This window comes from Neodiprion pinetum, chromosome 6 (genome assembly GCF_021155775.2).
Source record: "Neodiprion pinetum isolate iyNeoPine1 chromosome 6, iyNeoPine1.2, whole genome shotgun sequence".
Lineage (NCBI taxonomy): Eukaryota > Metazoa > Arthropoda > Insecta > Hymenoptera > Diprionidae > Neodiprion > Neodiprion pinetum.
The window spans coordinates 5319936-5346877 of record NC_060237.1 but is presented as its reverse complement, the minus strand read 5'-3'; the positions used below and the strand labels follow the sequence as shown (position 1 = coordinate 5346877).

The window sequence follows — 26942 nt, the reverse complement described above, 5'->3', positions numbered from 1 at the left end:
CATCCACATATCCACAGCAACAACGAAAGTGGGCAAAAAGAGGAAGATACGCGTATAAGGAACTTACACAACGTCACTTGGCGTGTATATGATATATCTCATCTTCCGTCTGCACGAATGAGGAAGACTAACCGTGGAAACGAACTCCTTCCTTGCATTGTCTGTGCCTTTATACGTTGTCCTTGTACACCGTGTATGTATTGTACCTAAGTTCGTATCTCGTGCAAGAATACCGGCAATAAGAACGATGCCCAGTTTCGACACGTTATGCATGGGAAAGGAAGTGCGAGCTACTCGGCGCGCGTCTCTTCTTCTTATCCCGCATCCGGATCGTGATAAATAAAAAAAGAAGATAGAAAAAAAACCGACGAATAAAAATTCGTTTAAAAACACACACACTTGAATATTGTTTCACCGTAAAAAAAAATTGACGCAATGATTGCGTATTTCGTGATTAGTTACTATTATGGAGAGATTATGTGACAGATAAATTTTATTTTGATTATGTGATTTTTTTGGTGATTTCTCAAGGTTACACAGAGATTCCTGTAATCCCAAATGATTTCTCACAACTATCAAAGATCACCTTGATGATTATTAATGCAGAATTTTATTCTAATATCACGAATTTCAGTGTGATTTCGGAGATTATGAAATCATTTCGAAGGATATTTACAACTAAAGCGCACCGGTGAAACACCCCTTCGCGATGATGCAAAATAAATCGATAATTCTGTAGAAAAACGCAATTTAATCGGTATTTTGATCTTCTTAAAAAGGGGACTTTGAATCCGACGCGTCATTCAATGATTCCAATTCGTTGATCATTGACTTCGATTGATCTCCGAGGGTTCCATGCGATTTTCATTGATATCCGTATGGGATAGAATAACAATAGATCTCAAAAAAATCCCCGAATAACTCGATGTCAAAAAATTTCGCGATTGCAGCGAAACTTTTAAAGATTCCAATAATTTCCAGCCATATTACCACACGATCAGTTCACCGCAATCGTGCGGTGATTTAAGCTTTTTCAAGCGATTAGCAATAACTTCATTAATCCCTATAGATGCCTCGTTGTATTTAAAAAAAAACTTCGTTCAGTCAAGTTACTTTGATTTACAATTCGTACCGTACAATTTCATTTCTTCTTTCAGTGACTTATCCCCGCGGGTAGAGCTGACTCAAAAACGAGATACGATTGCGTGCGCTTCAAATTTTCTCGTTCAACAATGAGTCAAAAGTGAAGTCGATCTAGATGTCAAGAAAAAAAAAAAAAAAAGAAAAAAAAAGAAAGAAAGAGAAAAGCGGCTTACAATAATTCCTGTAGCCGGTCTGCCAGGTTGGCACGTGCATCTGCCGTCTTTTCACAGACACACATGTATACGTAAATATGTGGATTTACCTGCGGGCACGAGATACATATTCACACACACACACACACACACATGCAATATTCTTACATAGGTACGCAAGTTTATCCATGTGCATGTGTATATACACAGAGACACCTACATACCTATATCACGGTATATATCTTGGGCGCAGAGTGAACGGGCAGACATTCTTCGTCGGAATCATCACCTGGCCCTCCGGGTAGTAAATGGGTTCAGCGTCGCAGAGATAATTTGCCTTGGCAGAGGGAGGAGAGGAGGCAGCTGCCAGGTCGATCGGGTGCCGAATGAATGAACCTAACCGAGGAGAGAAGGACGCGAAAGAGCGAGCGAGTCGGATGCCGTGAATCAATGAACAGACAGAAGCGAACGCTGCTGCGGTTATATTCCGATTTTGCCAATCCTTTGTTTCCTGATTTTTCGACAATTTTTACTTGTCAAGCGATAATGTTACTATATACGTACGTGAAGTAATTACGCGCACATTTTTTTTTTTTTGGCACCATTCAAATATTTATACGTATGAGAATTATTGCAGATTTTTATATTACGACGCGTGAGACATGTTGATTTTCAGAAATCATAAGTAATACAAATTTATAAATATTGTAGTGTATTAAAAAAATTTAGACTCTAAAATTGGACGAATTTATTGACTTCCATACGTCATATTATTCTGCCGGACTTGATTTGCTGAAAAATGGCAATTCTTCCGTTTCTGTGAATTCGCATAAATTTTTGAAAGTCTCGCCTTACGCTCCCGATTGCGGCTCGAGAGAGAGAGAAAGAGAGAGGGAAATCCTTGCGGCTTGAGATACGAATATACAAGTCATGTCTCATACATGCATGCATGAATGAATGAAAATCGCTGATTGGCATAAAGCTATTTCGGTACACCTGCTGCATTCTGGAGTTCATACAACAAGCTCGAAAGGAATCCTGCCCCGCGGAGTTGTGAAAGCGAATGGACGAGAAGCGAGGTGAATAATATGAAGAAAACACCGAAAATTAATAAAGCCTACCGGCTATAATCTACCGGATATCCGCAAACGATTTCCAAATCTTTCGAAATAAATGACATTTAACGAAGTTTTCGAGAATTGTTTTAGTAGTTATAAATATCTCACACTGAGAAAAGACTTTGTTTACTGTTAACGACTATTTCGATATAACGAAATAAATTTTTCGTTATTATCATGAAATTCTAGTTGAGCCAAATAATGATCGATAGAAACTTGCTTGTAGTTGGAAGGAAATATAAAAAAAAAAAAACACAACAAACAAATCAAATTTCACTGAACTAAAATTTTGATAATAATAACGAAACCATTACTTCGCTATATCCAAATGTACTTTTATTAACGGTGAATAAAACGCATCTCTCGGTGTATCCTACGGTGAAAATTCCATAGCGGAAACTAATCGGCTCTCACGCTATTCGCCTCCCAAGATTCCAGAATTTAGGAACGAAAGAATTGGAGGCGTTGTGAATGGAAGGAGCCGCGCACAATGCAGGGAAGTTCGTGCGTACCGGTGACTTCCGGTAGCCGAAACGATCAATCGATAATCCTGAAGCCGCCGCAGAGTTCAATAATACCTGTGTCCTGGTATAATCTCGAATTTTATCTTTCCTTTCCTTTTTTCTCTTCTTTTTCTTTTTTCTCTTCTCATCGCAGTACAACTAGATTGCAATCGTTGCAAAATCTTTGTGAATTATACGTGCGAGTAAGATATAATTATTATCATCATACGGTCTTTAATACCGCTAGTACAGTATATAATCATCGAAAAATAATTGTTATGAAAATTTCACCACGAATTGCCATATATATATATATATATATATATATCACACATCACGTTCTAAAAGCTTGTACCTGCAACTTAACGCGATCAATTAATTGCGAGAAAAAGAAGGGAAGAAAAAAAAAAAAAAAAAAAACACATCCGCAGCGTATATTACAACTATAATAACGATAACAACAACAATAATAATAGTAACGCGGCGTTTCGAATCCGCAGTATAATGTATATTAATTGCATGGCTGTGCAGTTACGCTGCGGAGATCGAGAAGATGATAATTATTGTAGGTATTATACATGTACCGCGTTGTAATCTGCCGTTCAATTGTTCGAGCGGTTAATTAGTAATTAGTAATTAGTGCCTGTTCACGTTACGTTTTCAATTAAATACCGCATATATATGTACATCGCACGACGATAGCCGTTGTAAGTAAATTTTACAACGCACGCGTGATTTTATCGTGGAAAGATTTCGATCATACATATTCACACGTATGTAGGTAGATTTTATGTCAGGGTGAATTTCGGGATGATTTCGTACGTAGCTGCGTAGCGAGCGGAGGAGTCGTGCATATGTGTAGCTTTGTTCGCCGGTCCTTGTCGGACGTTAAAAGTATCACAGAGTGTTTTAAGCCCGTCTACCGCATGCGGCATGCATATTACGGGCTTACGCCATACTCGTGAATGCGTAAGTCCGAAGCCGCGGTCGCCGGGAGAATGTCACCTTGTCACGAATCGTGATACAGAAGAAGAATATTACACGAAGAGGACAACGAGTGCGAGGCTTTTTATTACAGAGGTACGTTAACATAATATGATAAAAAGTTAAAAATACTCGAACGTCGAGTAGGTAACTGCGTTGATATTATGTACCATTGTAAAGTCTGAAGAGAGACGAAAAATTGAAGCCTAGATATTTTGCCCGGAGTAAATTTCCCTTTCGCTGATATTATTTTCTTCTCTGCCCTGGAAATGTGAATTGAGCAATTTTTTCTATCGCACCGTGCGTACAACGAATATTTTAATACAAATATAAAGCGATACGATATCGGTGGGAATGTTAATCGCATGAGGCTGTTGCGACATCCGACTGTAAAATGTGCTTTTCGGTGCACAAGATATTCAAGATATATGCGTACACATGTATAAAATTGACCGACGTACGGTTTATAATCATTTGAGTCATAATTCTGAGTATTCTTACCGCCCATTTTACATGCATTCTTCTGTGTATTTAAAGAATTTGTGAAAACATATTCCTTAGCGGTCCTTTTCTATTTCTGACAGCATAATAGTAATTATTGCGATATAATGTAAATTATTATTGTTACAGGAACAAATTGATTGAAAAAAATCGCGAAAATTGAAGGAATAATTCATATCCAATAAAATTAACCCTCTACACATATACACACGTTTTACATAAATTACAAGTTTTTGGGGTCGCTGATTACGAATACCATCTTGTTATAAAAGTCGACTCGGCACAATAATGTGTGACTAAAAGGGTTAAGTGTGTACGTATACGGGGTAAGAAACAAGAGAGGATAAGAGAGGATAAGATGCGGAAATGAGGGAAAGAGAAAAGAAGGAAGAATGACACTCGAGACGGACTCAGTCCAACCGTCTGGTTTCCGGATCGTGATATCCGAGCACTAGTTTTTTTGCCCCGCTTTCGTACGGCCGCATTTCTGTTTCCGTTATAACATACTGCAAATATATCTATATATTGTATACATAAATGTATATGGCCTTTAAGCCGCCGCTTACATACGTTGTAAAAGTTGATAACAAAAGTACGCGGGTTACAAATATTAACAAAGTTAGCACAGGTGTATTTAATTTAATTGTAATAATTTTCGCAAGCGATGCGTATGGAAGACGAAAACAAATTAACGTATTTAAAAGTGTGCGTATTAAAAAAAAAAGAATTTCACTTTGAAAGTTGCAGTAACGTCATATCCATAATTACGTTTATACGTGTGTTATACAGACTAAATACAGGTACCTGTACAGGTAAATAGCATTCCTTTGCACAAATCGGTTGCTAATTTATACCCAAAGAATTGAGATGGAGGAAAATCATAGATCGCGATAAAACTTGAATTGAGCAAAAGGTTAATTAATAAAAAAAAAAAAAAAAAAGTTACAACCGCGCAACTCAGATATACCGACTGTATACGTATGCCTAAACACGAGCGTAATATACAGGTTTTAAAATTCTTGCGAAAGTAGTTCCGAACTCTTCGATGCACGCTGTTTTACCATACATACGAGAATATATGCGAGGTAAAACCGCGATGCAGATGCGTGGTGTGCGTATAAATTTCACGTGTATATTGAAAATTTATATAAACACTCGTGTTCGTATGTACCGTAGGATAAGAATAACAACAATAATTCGCGATTGTGTCAAGGCGAGCGGCCTCCGCGTTCCATACACGCATGTATCGACACGCATACATAATTTGTATACATACGTAAGTACGCACGTGTATATACGCCTCGCACACATACCTACATGTCAAATTATTGTATAACATCGCGTATTGATAGGAAATATTATCTACGTATGCACGTACACGTGTATACCTGCGTACATATTTGCATACAATTTGCGCAAAGACATTCCAATGATATCGCGATCCCTCCCCAAGGCCTCCTCATAACGCTATCCACGCCGTATCACCTCGACGCGAATCCACACACTCACACATCTATCTTTACGTTGAGGTAAGTCGATTTAGGAACGACGACGACGCCGGCGCTCCACCCTCCCTTCCCCGCCCTTCGCCGCCTTCGGAATACCTCGGTAGCTATTCTTTTTACACATTGCGCGCACACACATTCCTAATGTAAATTCCGAATTCACCATTGTGTGTATCTGGGCGTTATGAATTATACAACGACTTGAAATTTTTTTTCTCGTATAATCAAACCTGATCAATCGTTGAACGGTTCGTGTTTTTTTTTTTTTTTTTTTTAAATTCTTTTTTCGCGCATTTGCGTTTTCTTATTTTCTTATTACATTTGTATTACAGCCAAGCCTCTCCCCTCGTCTTCTCGCTAGCAATATCATTCCCTCCCTTTCCCAATCTCGGCTAGCGCCATCCTCTTTTTCACCACTTTTGAAAGGCGTTTAACCCCCCCCCCCCCCCCCCCACACCTGTATACGATATACACCTACGAATGTATACGACACATGTACCGCATATACAGCCGCTTTTGCCTCCTACTCACCGTTCACCGCTATGATATTACACTTGCATATACCACGTGCGCATGTATTTACGTTTGCCAACCCGCCTATGTACGTACATACATACGTATATCAGGCACACCGCATACGTGTAAGATTATATGTATATGGGCGTATATGTTCGCAGGTATATAGACCGTATCCGAGGATCGACTAACACGTGCGGTAGTCGCCATTCAGGAATATCTTCCTCGTTTATAATACGGGTGCACGCGGTGTACGAGAGAGAGAGAGAGAGAGAGAAGTTGGTGGGGGACGACTTTCGTTCGTTCATTCGTTTATATTCATTCATGTGTTAAAACAACTCAACAACTCGGTCCCGTGATCGGAGCAAACTGGAGGACGAAACAAGGGAGGGGGAATCATGAGAATGGAATTGAAATTGCTTCGAGATATAATTTCGACCCCGTATTATACGTAATATAGGTATTATATACGTGCGTATGTGCACGTATACTGGCGGCGGGTCTAACGTTAAATATTATCGCTGCGAGTGTTATCACCTTATCAATATAGTCCGTGTCTATATATAGTTACGCATTACACACGCATGCGTATACTGTGCATATAAATATTGTATAGGGAGGGAGGGAGGAGCGCGTGCGTTACCCGTTTTCACACGTGTCCCAAATATCACACGAGGGGCCAACCTTTGCATCTCTTTCGATTCGTTTGCGCAACATATACGTATATACAGGTATACAGGTGTACGTATGAATGTATAACACGCGTTATATGCTGCAAGGGCAAATTGAAATCACCGTTTTTGCCCACGTTTCATTTGACAACGTCGAATTTGATCATCGATTTTTCTCTCTCTCTCTCTCTCTCTCTCTCTCTTTGTTTCCTTTTAAATCTTCCCACCCGCGAACGTTTCGAAACAAGCAGAGACGGTTAATCGTAACAGGTATCCATACGAGTATGAATTGAGAAACGTAGTCGTTAAATTGGATGTTTGAAAATTTCCAATATTCGCGAAAGCTGATTGTTTAAAACATATTTCAACTTAAATACGAGTTATCATTATCGCGAGTTTTCGCATATACGCTGTACACATAATTATAGATATGTTACGGGTGAATAATCGTCGCAAGTTGATTATACGCATGCGATATCTCTTATATACAACTAATAATATCAAGAGGAAGCAATTGGCGTCGTACAAGCGCGTGTCCGCCGGTGTAAGCAGTTTATACTACGTGACGAATGGCACGCGGTAAGTAATACTTGTATTATTTCATCCAACCGGCATCAACCTCGGAGTCTGATTGTAAGTTGCATTCAGCCAGCGAACGAAGTCGATAATTCGCATAGTAATAAAGATGAACGCGACGACAAAACCTGTACGCGTGCTTATTATTATTATCATCACATGCACATGCGCATGCATGCATATACTTAGTTTATCTACCTACGACAAACACATGTTCGTTAATATAATTAAGCGTATGCACATGCACGTAGGTACATTTTTCTCTGAGGCACGATTCACCGTCAGCTGGCTGGCGCGTATTAATGTTGAACGCGACATGGGAAGCAATGCCATGATGGTGGGGACTGGAGACGAAGAAGGAAAAAAGTAAAAGAGAAAAAAATTCAAGATCAATCAAACGTATGCTGCCGATCGTGTTCATTGCCATTATATCTTACATTATACGTACAATATATGTACATGTATTTACGCATCGTTTAGGAATTGTGTGTTTATTGACGAGTTGCGATAGATAATAACTTGAAAACCGGAAACGATAATTGCGCTCGCTGAGGAGCGACGGAAGAGCGTGTGAGAAGAGAAGAAAAAAAAGATAAATAAATTAAAAAATACAAAGCTAACGCGAAAAAGAAAAAGATTAAAAAAAAAAACACTAGGCAGTCATAATACACGTATCGGTATTATACGTATACGTGTGATATGGTATACGCATGTGCATACATACATATAAATAGATACACGCAAGCACGCTCGCGTAGCGCGCAAACACGGCGTATGCAAGGTCTATGGTCCAACGACAGTTTGTTTGCCGCAACAAACAAGACGAGAAACATACAATTTTATATAAAAAAAATAAACACATATAGTTGCGTATCGCCGAGCAAAAGTCGGCAAGTAAAATTCAAACGTATGCATGTACGTGCGTATGTGTACCTATTAAAAATTTCGGTATATAAAAATGTCTCCCGTCTTACTTTTCGAAAAATGTCGTGTATTGTCACAAAGCGTGTACGAATATTGATGCGAAAATTTGTTTAGTGTTAGAAAATAATGAGAGATAAATTACTACACAACGTTGGCGAAGTGGAACGACATAATATGTCGTTGAATCGCGTGACGTCCTAGTGCTGACGAACGTCACGTTGTTTCACGTTGACACGTCCGAAACCGGATGCGGAAGCGGAACCGGAACCGGAAGTGCGTATAGGTATATCGTACGTTTACGCGCGTATGACATATACGGTCGAAGCCCGAACAAAAATACCGAGCGACTAGCAGCTGGTAGGTTTTTTGTTTCTTAATATATGGATGATACGTAGAAAATAAAAAAGAAAAAATATAGTAAAAAAAGGGCAGAAGTTGTTGTAAATTTTTATTTCGACGTAAAACGAATCCATTGCGAAAAGTGATACTCTCGAGCGATATGTTATCCCGGTTTTAGTCTGTCCTCTGTTTTAACAATTCACCAGTTGTACGCGTACATTATACACACGTGTTATTGAAATTCGATAATGAAATATAACTAGAATAACAATCACTTCGATGCAACTCTACATTTGAAGATCAAGGCAGACAATCATTTCATTACATTTATTCACCTACACATTGTTGCGACATCCGCCGATCATCATCATAATCATCATCATCGTTCAACGAACAATAACAATTATTTCAAGCTCAAGGTTGCGAAGCGGTGGCGGTATAAACTTTTCATGCAAAACACCGCGTCTCGTCGTATAAATTTATTATTCTTATTCTCATCATCATTATTATCATTACATCCGGATAAACGTGGCATACATTAAACATCTTCGCCCAAGTACCGAGGTAACGGGGTAGGGAGGGAAAGGTTTCAGAGGTACGTCTATACGTCTATAACATCGTGCGTTTTGCGTTTCGGTAAAGAGAGGATGGCCTCGTTCCGCCTACCGGCACAAACAATCCACCATGCATATGTGTGTGTGTGTCTGTGTTGTGTCTCGTGCCGTGTGACGTCACGAACCACGAGAACAGAATGACCATCATAGTGGGACGAAGGGGGGGGGGGGGGGGGGGGGCGAGACGAGCCGGCGGGAAGGAAGGAAGGGAGAGAAGGGAGGGAAGGGAGGGAGGGAACCCATTCATAACCTGAGCAAGGACGACTCCCCCGACCGTTCGTTCGTTCGAACACGCAACCAACTACGACAGTCGAGAGCCGACGTTGTATCACATACTGACTTTGCGAAGTCGTGTGTGTGTGTGTGTGTGTGTGTGTGAGAGAGTGTCGGGCGAACGCGATACGAACGTCACACAAGCGAACCCGTGGATCTGTAGGAGCGATCCTTACAGAGGTTGACGATTTCCTTGTTCTTCGTAATGTTTTAACAATCGTAGATTCGCAGTCGCGTAATTGCTGCGTCGGTTAGACCGCGGTCCAACGATTTGCAATTGCAGATTAGCTCGTGTTGTATGGAAAATGATGAGAAAACAGAATGACAAGAGAGGAAAAACAGATGCGTTTAACGATATCTAGGCAGCAGTGGGTATTTGTCACGGAATATTACGCCCACCCATCGATCCATCCATCCATCCATTCAACCATTCGACCATCCATGCATGCTTGCAATGTAGATATGTATGTACAACTACGGCGCACAACAAAACTCAACGTAACACGTGGCGTCGCGACGCACGCCTCACGATCTAGGATATTATAATTAGACAGACTAGGGATGTATGTATGTATGTGCATACGTATGCCAGCTACATCGAAACGCGTATCATAGCTCAGGAAAATCGGGGCATCTGGCTTACAAGCCGTTTAAAGCTCCGCAGTGGGAGAAGAAAAATAATACCCAACGAGGCCGCTGTACATGTAAATGATATACCATGTCGAGGAAAAAATGTACGATCTGCGAGTGAATTTTCGTTCTTTTTCACCGATATTCGTTCATACAAGTTTCTCGAGCATTTGTAAAGCCGGCGAGAAATGATATTCCTAGGCGTCATGTAACAATGACCGATTACCGTGACGCTCCTAACGCGTGTACAACAAAATTTTAAGATTTGTTTCCGACAAGGTACACACGGAGAGCTATAAACATTCTTTTTACAAGCGGCATTGGTCGCTGCCGACGTGGCAGATCACAGCCGCAACTACTGTACGCAAGCAACGAGCCGTATCCTGCTAAACTGTTAAGAAGGAAGTGGCTGATTGGTGGTTGCCCCGCGTTCTAGCGTTGCCTTTGCTGGCTCGGCTACCCTGTCCGTTGGGCGACTGACTGACTGACTGACTGACTGACTGACTGACTGACTGACTGACTGACTGACTGACTGACTGACTGACTGACTGACTGACTGACTGACTTACTGACTGACCGACTGGCTCAATCTCAACGCTTTTATGCACCTATTTTATGCGCATCTACGCACCTATATACGAATATCTACGTGATTCAGATCCGTAACACGACCTGTAGATCTGGAATCAGGAAAAAGGTTTACAGAAATTCGTACCTCTCAAATTAAACGCTCGATCTTTCACTATATTTTAATAGAATTATTACTATTACTTCACTTTTAAAAATACTAGATTTGTTTCGGTGCACCTTTGGAGACACCGAATTTTAAATACCTTATACCTGCAACTCCGTTAATAATTGTCGCGGAAACGTACAGATTTACGTATCTCGCTGACGATGTTTCGTCCATGTTCAAAAATACAGCATTGGTATTTTTTTAGTCTACCAGTGAAGCGCAGATTTTAATAGGAATTTATTATATTCTTAGTGAATGAGGGTAGCTGACCTAGCGTTCAGAGAATGTTATTTATAATAAGCTGGCGGTATAGATTGCACTGTTTCGCAATTTCGTGTCATTCTCGGTTGATATAAACGTCGGATTCTCGTCCGACGAGAGAAATTATTCGAAATATATCAACAAAAATTTCACGGAAGTGATGTATGGAGGACAATGAATGTGAGGCATTTGCGATAAAGTCCACATTTTAAGAGAAAACAACTAAAAACATATTTCAACTCACCGGAATTTTACTGCTTCTTAGAAAATCTAAAAGAGCTTCCAGAGCTCCCAAGGTCGAAGCCTGGACGTAGACGCCTCGTTCGGCGAGTTTTATGTGTCCTAAAGCACTGGTGAGTTCCCTGGCGGTTTCTTCTCGCAATAATTCAACTTCATCTGGTTTTTGCGCAACTTGGAGATTCAGACCTGAGCAGAAATTCGCGAGGAAATTATTTTTTCGGAATGAACAAATTATTTTGTAAATTTAATTACACAAATTTATAAACAATTTTACCTGCTATTGCTTTTTCTAGATCCTTAGCAGCAATTTTTACTCCTTGAGCTGCTTTTATTTCCCTGTACTCGATGTAGGCATTCTAAAATAATGAAAAAAAAAACAAACAATAGAGACAAGTAGACTACCAAATATGAATTTCGAAATTTCCCGACTTTTGCAACTTCTTACCTTCACTCTGAGTTCTTTCAGGGGTTGTGGCATGAGTAGAGACCTGATTTGCGTCACGATTGGTCCGTCTGTACCGGCGACTATCATAGTATCTCCCTCCCGCAACGTGCCGTTTACAAGAATGCAATCGATCGTTGTCCCGAGACCAGGGAGAGCCTTAACCTCAAGAACGGTTGCCTGCAGCTCTTCGCTGAACATCAGTCGCTTGGCCAGAGGTCCTTGACAGGCGTCGACCACTAGCCCGAGAAGATTACCCATCCCTTCGCCTGTGGATATTGTGAAATTGTGAACGTTAATAAAAAATTTTTGAAACTCGGTTCCAATTATTGAAATATATATTTCGCTATACGTAAACTTAATTAAACGACTCAAAACTTAAGTTCGGTATTACATATTACCCGTTACGGCACTGGTTGGCACTAAAGAGATGTAACTCCGAGGATCTGGATTCTCATAGAATAATGCTGCGTTTAAAGCCTGCTCTGCGAACTGGACGACCACTTCCTTCGCCCTTGTTTCAAATTCTCGTTGCGTATTGGGCGCCTGATTTTTTATAACGTCTTGCACATCCTTTCGACTCATTGTTTGCCAATCGTATAATCTGATGATGAAAAAGTCACGTAATGTTAGGCAGAGATTTCATAGCGGTTTGGAATGTTTGATCGAATTGAATAGGAAGAATCAAGGCAATTTCTATGATTCAAATAACTTCTGATCTGTGCATTGTTTACCTGTCTATTTTGTTGAGAGCAACAACGAACGGGCACTTCTTTGCTTTGAGCAAATTAATACTTTCAATTGTTTGCGGTTCCAGTCCGTGCATTATATCAACGACCAAGATGGCGATATCACAGAGTGATGATCCTCTGTTTCTCAAATTACTAAACGATTCGTGCCCAGGTGTGTCTATAATCAGAAGACCGGGAATCTTGAATTTTTTGTCTGCAAACTAAAATACAGAAATTTCGTTAATACATTTCATAAGAATACCTTTCCGTAAGATAAAAATTAAAACTCTCATTGACAATCCGTTAAAATTCATGGTACTGAAAAAACTTACGCCTTTGACATATCGTGTAGATTCTTGAATGGCTTCTATCGGTACGTTGGTTGCACCAATTTGTTGAGTAATACCACCTGCCTCCCCGTCTTGAACATTTGTTCTCCTAAGTTTATCGAGAATTTTCGTTTTCCCGGTATCTACATGCCCCAGTACGCATACCACAGCTGCTCGAAGGTTGTCTAGGGTTTTTTTCTTTTCTGCTTCAATTCTGCGAGTTTGTATCCTGTTTCTGGCACGTTCTTTTTTACGTTCGGCATCAGTCTTTTTGTCATCAGGTTCACTGTCATCGTCAGATTCAGATTGTGTTTCAGATTCGCTACCGCTAACAGTCTCAGATTCACTTGCAGACGATTCCTTCTTGCCCGGTGACTGTTGGGACTTGGCTATTTGTTGCGCTGTTGGTTTTTCCGGTTTCGACGTTTCCTCAAATTGATCTTCAATAATAAAAAATGAAATTAAAGAAACTGTGAAATAACGTGTCTGTGAAGTTTAGAATATGGAAAAATGAACTAAAACAAGCGTAAGATACCTTCTTCCTGCTCCTCTTCTGTAGATTCAGCATCCCAAGAGTCCTTAACCTCAGCTTCTTTTTTAGGCTCTTCTGGCAACTGCTGATCTACTATTTCCACTTGCACTTGATCTGGATTTTCGACGCTCTCTGATTTTTTTTCTTCATCTTTCTCTTTTTCTTCCGTACTCAGCTGTTGCTTCACCTTGCTGGGTCTCACTCGGGTACCTAGATATTGAATATTGTTTAAATTAAGTACTCTACATTCAGGGGGTTCGAATATTCAAAAGCATTAGAATATTTGCTCACCTGGCCGTGCTTTCTTTTCGCCAACATCTGGCAGATCTACACCTTTTGCTTTCAGAGCATCAATCATCGCCTGCGCTCTTGCCCTGTCTAATTTCTGCTTGCTTGTTAGAAGTTTTCCTTCTGCTTTCAACCGTTCTTTTCTTTGTTTCTCCTTCAGTTTCTTCTTCTCCTTCCTTTCTTGTTCCAACTGTAATTGTTCTAATCTCGCTTTTTCCCGCATCTCTTCTTCCCTAATTCTCTCTTCTTCTTCACGTCTCAATTTTTCTTCATCCTCTTTGAGTTTTTTCAAAGCTTCTTGCATTGCAGCAATAGTTTTCTTGCCAGGACCTTTCCCTTTGTCTGTAAACAAATATAATATAAGCAGAAGTTACAATAACAAGATAAACCAGTAAATGCATACAAGAAGAAATATGTGACACAAGCTTTGTAACTATTACAGAAACTATATTGTAGTCAATAATACCTTTGTCTTTTGGATCTTCTTTGGCACCTTTTTTCTTTTTCTTCTTATTATCTTCTTCACCACCATCATCGTCACCTTCAACTAAATCCGTTTCTTTTTCTGTACGATCAACCTTTTCTTCAGTCGGTTTGGGTATCACTTCAACCGTTGTTTTGTTTTCTTGTGACAAAGTGACACCTTCGGATTTTTTAACCGCTTCCTGTAATGTAAAGTAATTGATAGATTAAACCGTTTCGAAAAATCAAGTACTCTTAAATGCAATTTGGGATTACTCACAGCTTTTTTCTGGGCTAACTTCTTTTGCCTTTCTCGTTCTTTCTTTTCCTTTTTTTTCTGAGCAGCCGTTTTCACAGTTCCACCTTCTCCTTCATTCTCATTAAGCTCGTCTTCCTTATTTTCATCTTTTTCTTCGATATCTTTCTTCGATATATTCGTTGTTTGAAGTTTTTCCGTTACAGTTTCTACAATTGCCGGCTCTTTCTTTTGTCCAGAATATTCAAGCTCTAATTCAGCCAGCACTTTCTCAATGTCTTCTTCGCTGTCGTTACGTTTCTTTTTACCTATCAAATATCGGAAAAATTCTGGACTGCTGATAAAAATCGTAAAACTAAGGCTTTATTAAGATACCTTATTGAACAATTGAGTAAATACCTTTTTTTCCTTTTTTTCCTTGAGGCTCTTGTTTCTTTTGTTGTTGTTGCAGCTTAGTATTCTTCACGCTAACAGCTTCCTCAGAATCATTGTCGCTCAGGTGTATATCCTCCTCATCGTCATCATTATCATCATCATCATCGCCTTCCATTTGCAGAAGAGCAAAGCCAGATTTAGCTGGAACTAGAGTCAAAAATAAAGTTGCAATCAGCGTTTGGGTACAAAGCAAGTCCAGAATTGTTTGAACTAATTGAATGCCTTGCCTTTTGCCTTTGCTTTAGCCACAACTTTTGGCTTTTCCATTTCAAAATCATCATCTGAATCTTGTGATTTTTTTCCTTTTTTAGGTTTTCCCTTCGCCCTAGGTTTTTCATCTTCGGACTCATCAGTAGACTCATCCCTCTTTTTTTCATTAAACTTCTCAGAACTTGCATCAGTTCCCTGTTTCTTTTTCTTATCTTTTCCTTTGACCTTTGTTTTCACAGGCTCTTCGATGGTTTGATCTTCTACGTCGACATCACTGTCCCTGCAAATTCAGAGAACAAATAATACCACTGCATCTTAGGAAATGATGAACTGTATCGTAGGATGAATGTTTACAGAGTAAATAGTGAGAAGTAAATAGATTAAATTGTAAAATTGAATTTTATTCAATTCCACAGGAAGTATTGACTGCCTTTGGTTTGCAAAGGAAATAGAAATCCAGTATTCATTGCAGACATAAATAGGTTTGTGTTGCTGTTAGCATCTAACATAACCTATGCAACGAAGTTAACATATGTTTCTTGATTGGTTAGAGAAAGTTTGACCATTGGTTATGGGAATAATTTTTGACACAAGTCATTTCTTACGTTAAGTGACATTAGAAATTAAATAATAAAAGAGAAAGATCTAAGTGGTCGACCTTCAAGGCACAAGAAATGCTGCAATCTGTCTGAAAATAAACTCACATCTCCTCCTCCTTGCCAGCTCGTTTTCCTTTCTTTGCTTTACCCATCTTGATCTCGTTCGCACTGTTTGACAATCTTTTTACGCTTGCTGATATATTTGTCTGAATTCACGGGTTTTTGCAACATGAAAATAAAATTTTCCTTCCGTGAAAAACGGTACAGGCACCGGTTTTTTCTTCGAAGACGAACGTGACCGTAACAGAGAGAGACCTCACGGGTACGAAGGTAACCGATTTTCGACCACATGGGCAGCGCTTTGATCGTGGTATCGCACCTATCGGATACAGTCGCATACACACAATCGTTGAAGCCAACTTCAGATGGACTATCGATTGGTGCGCATGGCGCCATTTTTGAACTTAAAATGATTAGAAGAGCATCGCATGACGCGATATCAAAGCGTTTCAAAAGTTAGCTTGATACTTTTATAAGCTATATTCGAAAATTATTCCGGGCTGTGTCAATGCGACTGATTAAAGAATGGCAGAGAAAAAAGATGATTTTACGCCGCTGTAAAACGAAACTAAGTCATTCATTCGTTTACTTGTCGTTCTGAAGAAACTTTCATCAATCCGTGCATTGCACGATAATTTGATTTATTGACTTCAGTTTAACGATAAAACAAAAAAAAAAAAATTTTCGGGGATTTCAGTTGTTAGCCATTCTCAATTTTTAACAAAAGCATTCGTATTTTTATACTACAATCCGATAACTTATGCCCGTCCATTGCGAGGTGCCATGTCTGCTAAACTAATGCCAGAATTCGTTGAACTAGAACTTCTTCTGGATTCGTCTGTGGATACAGAAATTACTTCTAGTCTGCTGGTATTGTCCTGAAACGTAATAAAGGCAATCATATAAAGTTTGCATGTGAAATCTGCTTATGTAGAAATATAATTCTCATAAAAATTCCGATGTAGAAATATAATTCTCATAAAAATTCCGATTATATAGCTCGTAAATTTTATAATTTTTACACATTGTCAAGACATTCAAATTACCTGCAATTGCCTGGCCTTAATCCATTTCACCGTGTACACAGATCCTGCTGCGAGAAGTCCTGCCAAGATTAGTACTCCAGATACTATACCAGCAGTTGCACTGGCAGTTAGATTTTCTATAGTTACAAAAAAAATTATTATAGATTAACGCATTCTTTTAAAACAGCGTATGTCATAGTTACTAATGATTAAAAAAATAAAATCATCTTCGGCTGAAAAGATGACTTTTCCTAAAACTGATATTTATAAACATTACTAAATAAAACCTGCACCTTCTCCAGCAGCGTTTTGTGATGATGATTCTGTAGTTGATACGACGATCGTGTCAAATACTTCGCTATTGTTTATCGAAACTTCTAAACGAGCAGCACAAGTCCAAGTGCCTAAGTGCTTAGGCAATATCCTGTCGACTTTCAATCCACAGCCACCTAATCGCAAGCCATCGCCATAAAATGAATAATGTGCGTTTCCAAGTAACAATGGGCTGTAAATAATGCACAGATATAATTACGTCACTCGTGCTTGTTACAAATAGTCTGACGCCCGTTTGATCACGTATTATTTCTTACTTATTTTCAGATATTTCATCACTTATATGAATTCCGGTACCATCAGGCATGAGGAATCTACAATAACTGATAGAAATTTTTTCGGGAACAGTTCTGCATTCTAAGGTCAAAGTTCGTTGATTTATAGTACTGATGTGACGATTCTTTGCTGCCAGAGGTGTCTCTGGAATTTAAACTTCAAAATTATGCATGTTTTGATTGCTTTGTCGAAAGCATAATATTCAGATTTTTCAAGTTAATCTTACCTGAAACCGCAACATCAATAGTGGATATTAGTTCAAACCCAGGTGTACTAGGACCCATGTGACATGTCCACTGTCCCTCGTGTTTAACTTCTGCAGTCTTTATCTCCATACCACATTGCCCTTTCCCGAATCCGTTACCAATATACCTGTGAAAAAGTTAAATTTCCGTTAAAGTTAAAACATCGCAGTGGTATAGATTAATACTTGTATGGAAGGTCTTCTTGCTGCAGTGATTGGGTCGGTGTGAAAATTTCGCCATCTGGTCCGAGGAACCAACAGTAACTTATTGGGACATTAGCTTCACATCTGAGCTGTAATTTGCCATGTACGTAAGTAGCTGTTGCTTCTGTTGGTAAAGCTTCGCCTAAAAACAATTTTGTTTCACTGATATCTTTATTTACATAATTGTGTCGTCAGTTCCCATTCTCCAATTTACCTCTAATAACTGCAGCACGATTAGTACCACTTGATATCTGAACGTAGGTACCAAATGGGACTTCATCCTTAACACCAACAGAGCACTGCCATTGCCCATAATCCTCCTGCGTGGGCGTTTCAATTGTTATACCGCACTCGCCATTCTTGAGTCCTGCTCCATAGTACCCGTACCTTCCGCTGTGTAAGCCCTCACTCAATTGATAGCCTGTCTGAAAGTCACTTTTATAAACCTTCACAAGCCAGTATTCAACAACCAAAATATCAAATATTTCCAAAATTAATAGCAGCCCAACGAAGCAAGTCGCATCGTGTCCATTCGTTCTTTTGGTGAAATTTTATGTATTCTCGCAAGCGGTAATAAATACCTGTGTGCTGTCAGGTCGTACAAATCGACAAAACTCCAATTCCTTTTCACTATCCCTAAGGTTGCAGTAAGCATTTATGGTATTGGAATCATGATGTATTACATATCCAACTGCAAGCTGGTCTTCTACAGGGTATAACATAGTGTTAGAAAATTTTTCAGTAACAAGACGCTACTTGACAAATGTGTGTGTTCCGAGACTTACGGTAAACATTTAGTTCCACCTTAGCAGGTATTTCCTGCAATTGACCAACTACTCCTGTTGTTGCCTTCCAGTTGCCCCGAATGGCAGCGGTAGGTTGCTGTAGTTCAACTTTACACTCCCCACCTACGAGGAGAGTCACTTCAGAATGAGGTTGGTCAACCTGTACCCACAATCAGATTCATGTAATTAAGTCCGGTTAAAATTAAAAATAAAAATTTTTCTCGGTCATGAAGAAATAATATAACTTACCGAGCAATACTTGGTGTTTTCTTTAAGCATCAGAGTGTATTCTAAGCCACTTTCGATATCATAACTTTTCTCTGACTCGCTCACTTTATCTAAAATTAATGACACAACAACGCTCAGTTATTTTTATTCTGGTTATTACGATGGATTACTTTCCATAATTACTTGGTTCAGCTAATTCAAAGTTTCTGCATATAAGTTACTTACCTAAGACCTCCACGAACGTTGCATCTACAAGCGTATGACTAGCATTTTTAGCAGTAAGTCTCCACCTTCCTGTATCATCTTTCGTTACACTTCGAGCTCTAACGCCACATTCCCCATTCTCTGTCCAATAGTTTATTCTGTTCGAACTGTCAGATTCTCCGCTCTCGAGGTTAAAGCTTGTTAATAACGGTGTCTTTACATAGCACAACACCGTGTTAGGTAATGCACTTGTCAGGCGAAGCTGAAGATCTTCTCCTTCTCGAATTTTCAAATCCAGCGGTAAGATACGCCTTAGATCTGATGCTAGTATAATTACGCTTAAAGTTAGTGATTGCAACATATAATATATTTGATTTATGATTGAAAATTATTTTTATCGCAAAAAAAAAAATGTATAATCCGTATTTGTGTGGCAATATATATTTAATCTGTCATGTAAGTGTGATACGTAACGCAAAATTCATATTTTACAATTGCTGATACCTTAATATACGTAATTACCTATCACAGAAGTAAAAACGGCAAAGCCAAGACTTAGCGTTAGGTAGTTTTTAGAAACCATTGATGCTGGTCGTGCCATTTCCAACGCAATGCTGAGTAGAAAATGCATCAATTATGTACTTCATTACCGTACCCAACTTTTAATCTACACAATGTCTTATATTTATCAGTTACACAAGAACAATGTATCAAAAGAACAGACATGCCAACCTCATCCTAGCTTTCAAACGTGTAGTAATCTTTTGACATACCGGGTAAATCACTTTTATTTCATCGAGAATGAAGTGAAAATTACACAGATTTCAAAACTAATCAAAACGTAAGCAAACGGTCTCAGGAAAAGAAAGTTTTGAGTGTGGTAGTTCCTAGCAGAAGTAAGCTGAATCCAATTTTCGATGCTAAAAGAAAGAAAATATCATTAGTTTCAAACATATGGTCAAGGAACTTGGATACATGTCGATACATTAGTTTTTTATCGCGTAGAAGAACGTTTACCTGAACTCAGGCTGAATGTATCGGAAATTTCAGAACTGTAAGATTCTAGTCTTCCAGCACAAACCCATGTCCCTATATCAACATCTTCAACTTCAGAGATTGCAAGGCCACATGTTCCTCGGGCAGGAGTTCCGGTCAGGCTGGAATAATGAACCAATGTAATCGAATGTGTTCTACTACAAAACCAGAGGTTTGTGCTGTTTGAAAACAGTTTATATTTCATAGTATAAATTAGGTATACGATTAACACCTAGTATCTTTTTAAAACGTGAGAATCGATAGATCAATATTAAAAGATTTACTCTACAACGCCCAATACAAGTACAAGTAGATAAGAACATGTGAGATCAATCTGCAGACACGGCATTACTGTGATGATACTGTTGATGTAAATGTGTCACTTACATTCAAACTAAGCCAGATAAGATTAAAATTCATTTTCTGAAGATAATTCGTATAATCAATTTTTTATTAATTTGAGACTCACCTATATCTAGAATCGCTATCAGCATACAGAGCATTGATGCCAACACCGTCAGGCCTAATAAAACGACAGTAGGACAATGCTTTTGTGGTATTCAAAACAGTACACACAACAGCTGCATTACCATCACTTTCTTCAATAGATGTAGCTGCCAAAGCGCTTGCTGCAAGGTTTTAAATGTAGCAAATTATTATTTAAATTAAAACAGAAGGTGAAGATCTGCAAATAATATTATGCACTGATTAGCAAAGTAACATTTCTAATAGAAGTTTCATCACACTAGATAACTAGTGTATGATTCAAACACTTACATGTTATCTTAACGGTGATATCGACACTGACATCTGTCGGTTGCCCAGTAATACCCATGTTACATGTCCAAGTCCCAGTATCATTATATGTTGAATATGTAAAAGTGATTGCACACGAACCAAGGGACAAGCCATTTCCAGAATAAACCCATAACCCATTATCAGATGCATCAGGGACAGCTGCGTAATAAGAACCATTCGGATGCTTGAACCAGCAATAGTTCAGACTTGTTAAAGCACTACAGGTCAATGTTAAAGACTCGTTGTAAACACTGTATGCCGTGTACGACTCCGAAACCGAGATCGACGTAGTCGAAGAGCTCGAGGCTAGAAATAAATGGGAAAATTCTTGTTACAGCATACAATGATTTGCTTACACTCTCTATAAAATGTTGTGTACATATTGTTTCATAAATGAACAATAATTATTCACAAAGATCTGAATATCAAAGGAGGTAATGTATACAATTTCGAAAGATTGAATTGATTCTAAAAATTAGTTCACCAATTATCTATGTATTGAGGATGTTGTGGAAAAGATTATCAGTATCAATATGTGGTCGTACATCGGGTGGTATCGTTTTCAGTTTCATCCGCTGTAACTGAAATATATCCTATTCTCAAGTCACTTGCGGCGCCGGTATAACATGTCCAAGTTCCATAATCATTGCTGGATAACTCCAAGATAGTCAAACCACACGTGTACAACCCGTTAGGATCGTAATAAGGTGCATACTTTTCATTACCTACACCAATTACCATAGAGACACCAGTACCGTCTGGGGATACAAACCGACAGACCTGAAATAGGACATTTCAAATATGACAAGGTCCTTTTCACGTGCTAAAAACAGGAAATACTTTGCACAGATGAAGATTGATTTCTTTTTACCTCGCTTTCCACTCCATCAACTCTGCAATACAGATCAATTGCTCCGCTGATAACTTCATTCTCAGAAGATGCAGCATAGATGTATGAGATTGCTATATAAAAATTCATTAGTCAATAAATTTTCATCCAGAGTGTTGTGCTTCAAGCTATACAAGATTTTCTACAGTGTTTTAAAGGCATTACCCGCAACATCCAATTCAATCTCTTCCGTTATCTCAGTAGCAAACCCCTTCAATCCTGTAGAAGCTATCCAAGTTCCATTATGTTGAGTGGTAACCATCGATAAATTGAAGCTGCAACGTCCAGCCACTACTTGTTCGATTTCTCCCTGAATTACATTAGGAATGTTATTTAGTTTCTGTTTGAAACTATAATTAAAGGTCAATGCATGAAACGTCGATATAGCAGTAACAATTTTTATAGAGTGGTCAATTAACTTATGTAAGTTATTTCACATATATTATGTATGTGTGCAAGTTATAGTTTCTTACTTGCGGATTTGTCAATTGGCAATAACTGGCATTCTGGTGACCAATATAATCGGTCAAACTTTGACCTACAGCCGAAGTAACAACCGTTGAAGTACTAGTCAGAATTGAAGAATCTAAGAAACATTTATAAATAGTTGGTTACAACGATTCTTTCCTCAATCTGAAAATTTCTAGTCATCTAACTTTAGTTTTCAAAAAACTTGTCTAATTACCTTGCGGCTTTAACAAAGTCCTATTGTAATAATGATGGGTGGAATTTACAGCTGCTGTCAACTTCCAGTATCCCGCGCTGCTGACATCCATAATCTCTACACCACACCATGCTGTAGAAATTCATTACAATTAAAGATCATTGCAATGCTGATTGTGAGTTTAAATTAAAGAAAATGTTCTTTTTTCATATATGATATACTTACAGTTTGAACTGGGACTCCACTGTGTAATAGTGCTGCTAACTGTGGCACCGTATTTCACTTCTACTTCCTCACTCCCGGGGGGAGTTACATAACAATTTTGAACAGTTTCTTCAATGTTTGGAAGAAATATATACACTGATCCAGTGGCGATAAGATCAATTGTACTTGATGGCCAAATGAAAGTCCTCTCTGTAACGAGATTTGAAAAATGATGACATTTCATGTTTCGATTTTATCCCCTTATTATTCAAGTATTCTAAAGTGGCATCTTTTTATTTACTATCACGCACAATACAGTGATTAGGATTATTGAGATAAGTCATTTTTTAGATCACAAAGTAAGGTACAACTAGTCTAAGATATATTTAAGCGATAGTAACAATACGAACCTTGAACTCGCAAGACGTAGTTGGCTTGGTAAGAAACACCATCTGTATCTGTTATGTTCAACAAATATGATCCGCTATCTGAGAAAGTAGTGGCATCGATGGAAAGACCACACGTTACAGTTTGATCAGAGCTGGAGACTGTGTACCTCTCATCGACCAGCGATATAAGAGTGTCATTAGGTAGCAGTTCGTATGTATCTCCACTCGGCAGTGTGACACGACAATCTTCAATTTCTGTGTTACTGATACTGTATTGGAAAGCCCTTGACTCAGAAACATCGATTTCGACGATCGTCTGGCATTGGCCTGTTTAAAAAGGACATGGAATAGTGAATACAGTAAAATTGGTCTGAGTCACTGATTTTCAGGCTTGGAATTAACAAAAATTTGAACCGAAGGTGAAGAAAATATAATAACATGTGAAACGGTGCTAACAAATAGTTTCTAAAGTTTCTAAACAATATGTTCAATTGGCTCAACTATTTTACTTTCTTAATTAATATTTTAGATTGAATTCCTACATACCAGCGACCAGGGAAACTATGAGTAATGACACTGGTAGCCACATTGTGACAATAATGGTACAATGTACCCTGAATGGTGTAGGTAACTGAATGATAACTGATCAGAGTGCAAAGTATCTTTCACAAATTTATGATTGGCACTTCATATATCTATCATTCGGTTGTCCCCACTCAGTGTTAAAATCTTAAACCTACTTCATGGACTGATATTTATCACGCACGCAACATGCCTAGTACTGTTGTCAGGTGTTAGATCATGAAGTTTTAACTATCATGTAGCATGATTCTTGATATAACTCTGTACGGCAATAAATTTTATTGTCTCGTTTACTGGTTTATTGTTGCATTCACCATCAATAGAGTGTTAGAGACTTTCCAAGTCTTTTTGCTATTGATTATGAACATGGTACTATCAGTACAGTTCACTACAATTTCAGAAAATCAAGTGATAATATGTATATAATATCATGTGTAATAGTCGTGTTAATAAAACCTGCGATAAAATACTTATTGATAGGACGGTAATCTGAAAATCACAGACAAATTATACGTGTACATTTGCTTATAAACTTATGCCAAACCTGATATAACTGTAATTTAACTATTGTCTGATTATCGTATTATCATCAATATCTAACGTGAACTTGATTATTATATTTTTGCCTTGAAATCAATTGCCTTCATCAAGATTATCGGCATATACTTTAAGATAGGCACTTCTTCCCACTAATGAGGATATCTACACTTTGAATAAAATATAATGGGTTACTTTATCAAAGCAAAAATATGGGATGTGTATTGTTGTACTGAAATATTGATAATGAGAAATTATGTAACAATTTTTTATTTTTTATTTCATTTTGTGTATTTGCATACCCATTAGTTACGTCAAATGATAATGATTTCTATATTTACGATTTTAATAGTAAAAACTGAGTTCTGTGCATCAATACTTTGATCCAAAAAAAAGTATCGTGGCAACAGTTCATAGATAAGAAGCAGCAATAGACAAATCATTAGATGTTAGGAAATAGAATAAGTTATATTATGCCTTTTTGAATGTTATTGATTCGAACATGAACATCTGGTATTAAGATTTGCCTATATTTTTCCTGTATGTCAGTTCACATAGCAAACAACACAGTTCACACCATTACAATATATTTTTTTTACATAGAAACACTATTCGTTGTTGACGTAGTTGTGGTACTGGATACAGTGCCCAATGTTGATGTCGATTCAATCTGCGTAGCAAGATTTTCCGGTTTAACGTTTGATTTTTCAGAAATAGTTAGCTTGTGACATTTACTTTTGGTTATCGGTAAATACTGAGCTATTTCATTTGGTTCTGTGAATATTACAGGTGATACCTAAGGAAAAATTATTAACAATAAACCAGTATTTACAGAAATTTTAATAATGATAATAATAGTAATAATAATAATAAGCATGACTCACTCGCAAATTTGCGACCTTGTCTTCCCTGGATGTGAATTCCCGTAAAAGGTAATCCTGGCCAAACTCATAAAAAAGTCGCGTATCGTTAATTTTCAGCATAACATTGTCCACCCGTAGGAAGTAACGTAACAATACAAAAAAACTGCTGGGCATCACACGCTGTACAACACATGAAAGAAATCATTCATATTGATGATAATTGTATGTTAGAACAATAATTATATTCAAAAGAAACTTACAATCTTCACGGAGCATACAGCGATTCCATTATCGTGAAGCTCATCTTCAAATAACGTCAGATCATGATAGAACAGTATTTTTTCTTTCTGTTTCAGCTTATTAACATCAATTTTTTCACTAGTCTCAACGACATCGAAACCTTTCATGGTACCCATGTAATCCGTTGTGAATGTCCAATCAAATGGTTTTACTTTTTCTTCCAGATATTCGCTACTTTCTGATCTATTTGTCATAGTACATAATTATTGAATGTACTCTGTAACCAGTTGAACTTTTAAAAATGACATCAAATATAATACCTCGACTCTTTCCAAGCCTCGGCACAGGCCAGCTGAAGATTAATTTTTCCATTAGAAACTCGTTTGAGAGCATCTAAGGCATTGAATTCTATAATAGCTTTGTCCTCATACTTCAGGGTTAATATGTTGTTTGGAAATACCATGTCAGGCATATGTGGAAGGTCCAATGTTCTGTTAAACCTGCAACGTTCTCTACTCAGCACATATTTCGTTTCGCAAAATTGCTCGTATTTTGATGAATAAACAGGTAAATAAGAAAAGAACGGAATAACATATTCCATACAGCCATCTCAGTTTCAACACGAATAATCATGTTCAATCATATGGAATCTTGAGACTATGATAACTATGACGTACACACAAAACTGGCAGGAATCGGCGTCATTGTCTCCGCAGGCATTTTCGCTTCGCGAACATTTTGAATGAAGTATGTGAGATTGGGTGTACTTTAAATGCCAAGGTGGAAATAAATGTTCCTCTTCATTGACAGGGAGTCGCAGGATATCAATGCCTCCGTGAATTTTCACCGTCGTCATATCTGTAATAAGGTGAAATCCTACTTGCGGATAATGTTCTCAAAAAAATCATGATAAAATCTTTGTCGACGGGTTTCTATCATCGAGGGCGTAATCCAATCAACATTAGAAATAAGGTGTTATTTAAACAGCGTATTCGCCTTTGGCAACAACATAACCTCTCCGTTAGACTAACAGACCAATAATCGACACCGGACGACCGGTGTAAATAAAGGTCGGGTGTAAAATCTTGGTAAATAGAACACGGCATCGATCCCTTTACCTGCGACGAATTATGGAAAAATTAAAACATCCGGAAAATTAGTAAACCTCACTAAAGTTTCAGTAAACCACCGGCTTTTTCACTAACTCTCGACAGTTGACACAGTGATTTTAGTTCTTCCGTATCCCGCCATTTTCAGACAAGTTTGGCGCTGCAGACCGGCTACGCATGTGTCGCATGTGTTACATTCATGCGAATTATCACCATGTATTGTTTAGAGCGATACCATCTTGACTGCACAGGGATGAATCCGTGCCGAATGTCTGATAATTCGCGTACTATCGCTCACTGGAT

At 38.3% G+C, this 26942-nt stretch overlaps 4 protein-coding genes and 1 long non-coding RNA gene across 5 annotated transcripts in view; 1 reads left to right on the top strand and 4 right to left on the bottom strand.

Annotated features, from left to right (window-relative positions):
* Nucleotides 1–16366, bottom strand: part of eIF5B (eukaryotic translation initiation factor 5B) — a 55452-nt gene extending 39086 nt beyond the window's left edge. Inside the window, exons 1-13 of the mRNA XM_046632167.2 lie at nt 16076–16366; nt 15389–15651; nt 15126–15308; nt 14751–15034; nt 14475–14673; nt 14012–14350; nt 13724–13930; nt 13192–13628; nt 12863–13080; nt 12530–12732; nt 12132–12397; nt 11961–12042; nt 11691–11872 (exon numbers count right to left, since the gene is read on the bottom strand). Of these exons, the coding sequence (XP_046488123.1) occupies nt 11691–11872; nt 11961–12042; nt 12132–12397; nt 12530–12732; nt 12863–13080; nt 13192–13628; nt 13724–13930; nt 14012–14350; nt 14475–14673; nt 14751–15034; nt 15126–15308; nt 15389–15651; nt 16076–16122 (2910 nt within the window). The 5' untranslated portion in view covers nt 16123–16366. The remainder of the gene's footprint in view (nt 1–11690; nt 11873–11960; nt 12043–12131; nt 12398–12529; nt 12733–12862; nt 13081–13191; nt 13629–13723; nt 13931–14011; nt 14351–14474; nt 14674–14750; nt 15035–15125; nt 15309–15388; nt 15652–16075) is intronic.
* Nucleotides 8079–12443, top strand: LOC138191087 (uncharacterized). Its single transcript, XR_011177381.1, has 2 exons — nt 8079–8950; nt 11712–12443. It is a non-coding gene; the product is annotated as an uncharacterized lncRNA (long non-coding RNA).
* A 228-nt stretch (nt 16367–16594) lies between the features above and the next one.
* LOC124221838 (uncharacterized) lies at nt 16595–19931 on the bottom strand. Its single transcript, XM_046632186.2, has 12 exons — nt 19852–19931; nt 19351–19653; nt 19147–19235; nt 18898–19057; nt 18694–18818; nt 18327–18537; nt 18095–18254; nt 17891–18036; nt 17646–17808; nt 17349–17560; nt 17077–17192; nt 16595–16908 (listed from the first exon to the last, which is right to left on the bottom strand). Exons 1-12 carry the CDS (start codon nt 19928–19930, stop codon nt 16789–16791), a joined length of 1884 nt encoding a protein of 627 aa, XP_046488142.2. The 5' UTR covers nt 19931; the 3' UTR covers nt 16595–16788.
* On the bottom strand, nt 19749–24792 carry LOC124221837 (mucin-22-like). The gene is made up of 12 exons (XM_046632185.2): nt 23855–24792; nt 23330–23635; nt 22941–23129; nt 22737–22847; nt 22525–22637; nt 22217–22361; nt 22034–22125; nt 21708–21942; nt 21142–21468; nt 20834–20993; nt 20347–20486; nt 19749–20249 (listed from the first exon to the last, which is right to left on the bottom strand). The coding sequence occupies exons 1-12, from the start codon at nt 23895–23897 to the stop codon at nt 20185–20187; spliced, it is 1926 nt and encodes a 641-aa protein (XP_046488141.1). The 5' UTR covers nt 23898–24792; the 3' UTR covers nt 19749–20184.
* A 144-nt stretch (nt 24793–24936) lies between these two features.
* LOC124221841 (TIP41-like protein) lies at nt 24937–26798 on the bottom strand. The gene is made up of 6 exons (XM_046632192.1): nt 26649–26798; nt 26208–26388; nt 25851–26030; nt 25551–25773; nt 25312–25470; nt 24937–25223 (listed from the first exon to the last, which is right to left on the bottom strand). Exons 2-6 carry the CDS (start codon nt 26384–26386, stop codon nt 25023–25025), a joined length of 942 nt encoding a protein of 313 aa, XP_046488148.1. The 5' UTR covers nt 26387–26388; nt 26649–26798; the 3' UTR covers nt 24937–25022.
* Nucleotides 26799–26942: the final 144 nt, after the last annotated feature.

Bases quoted from the DNA above. Each gene is read 5' to 3' on its own strand.
- LOC124221838 (XM_046632186.2), bottom strand. From the start codon at position 19,930: ATGGCACGACCAGCATCAATGGTTTCTAAAAACTACCTAACGCTAAGT. The intron at 18,037-18,094 runs GTATTAATCTAT...ACTTTTTCACAG, and splicing joins CAAGAAGACCTTCCATACAA to GTATATTGGTAACGGATTCG. The intron at 17,809-17,890 runs GTAAGATTAACT...TTTAAATTCCAG, and splicing joins TATTGATGTTGCGGTTTCAG to AGACACCTCTGGCAGCAAAG.
- LOC124221837 (XM_046632185.2), bottom strand. From the start codon at position 23,897: ATGTGGCTACCAGTGTCATTACTCATAGTTTCCCTGGTCGCTG. The intron at 22,848-22,940 runs GTAAGTATATCA...GAATTTCTACAG, and splicing joins GTGGAGTCCCAGTTCAAACT to CATGGTGTGGTGTAGAGATT. The intron at 22,638-22,736 runs GTAATTAGACAA...AATGTTTCTTAG, and splicing joins GACTTTGTTAAAGCCGCAAG to ATTCTTCAATTCTGACTAGT.
- LOC124221841 (XM_046632192.1), bottom strand. From the start codon at position 26,386: ATGACGACGGTGAAAATTCACGGAGGCATTGATATCCTGCGACTCCCT. The intron at 25,774-25,850 runs GTATTATATTTG...TATGACAAATAG, and splicing joins GAGGCTTGGAAAGAGTCGAG to ATCAGAAAGTAGCGAATATC. The intron at 25,471-25,550 runs GTAAGTTTCTTT...TGTGTTGTACAG, and splicing joins CTGTATGCTCCGTGAAGATT to CGTGTGATGCCCAGCAGTTT.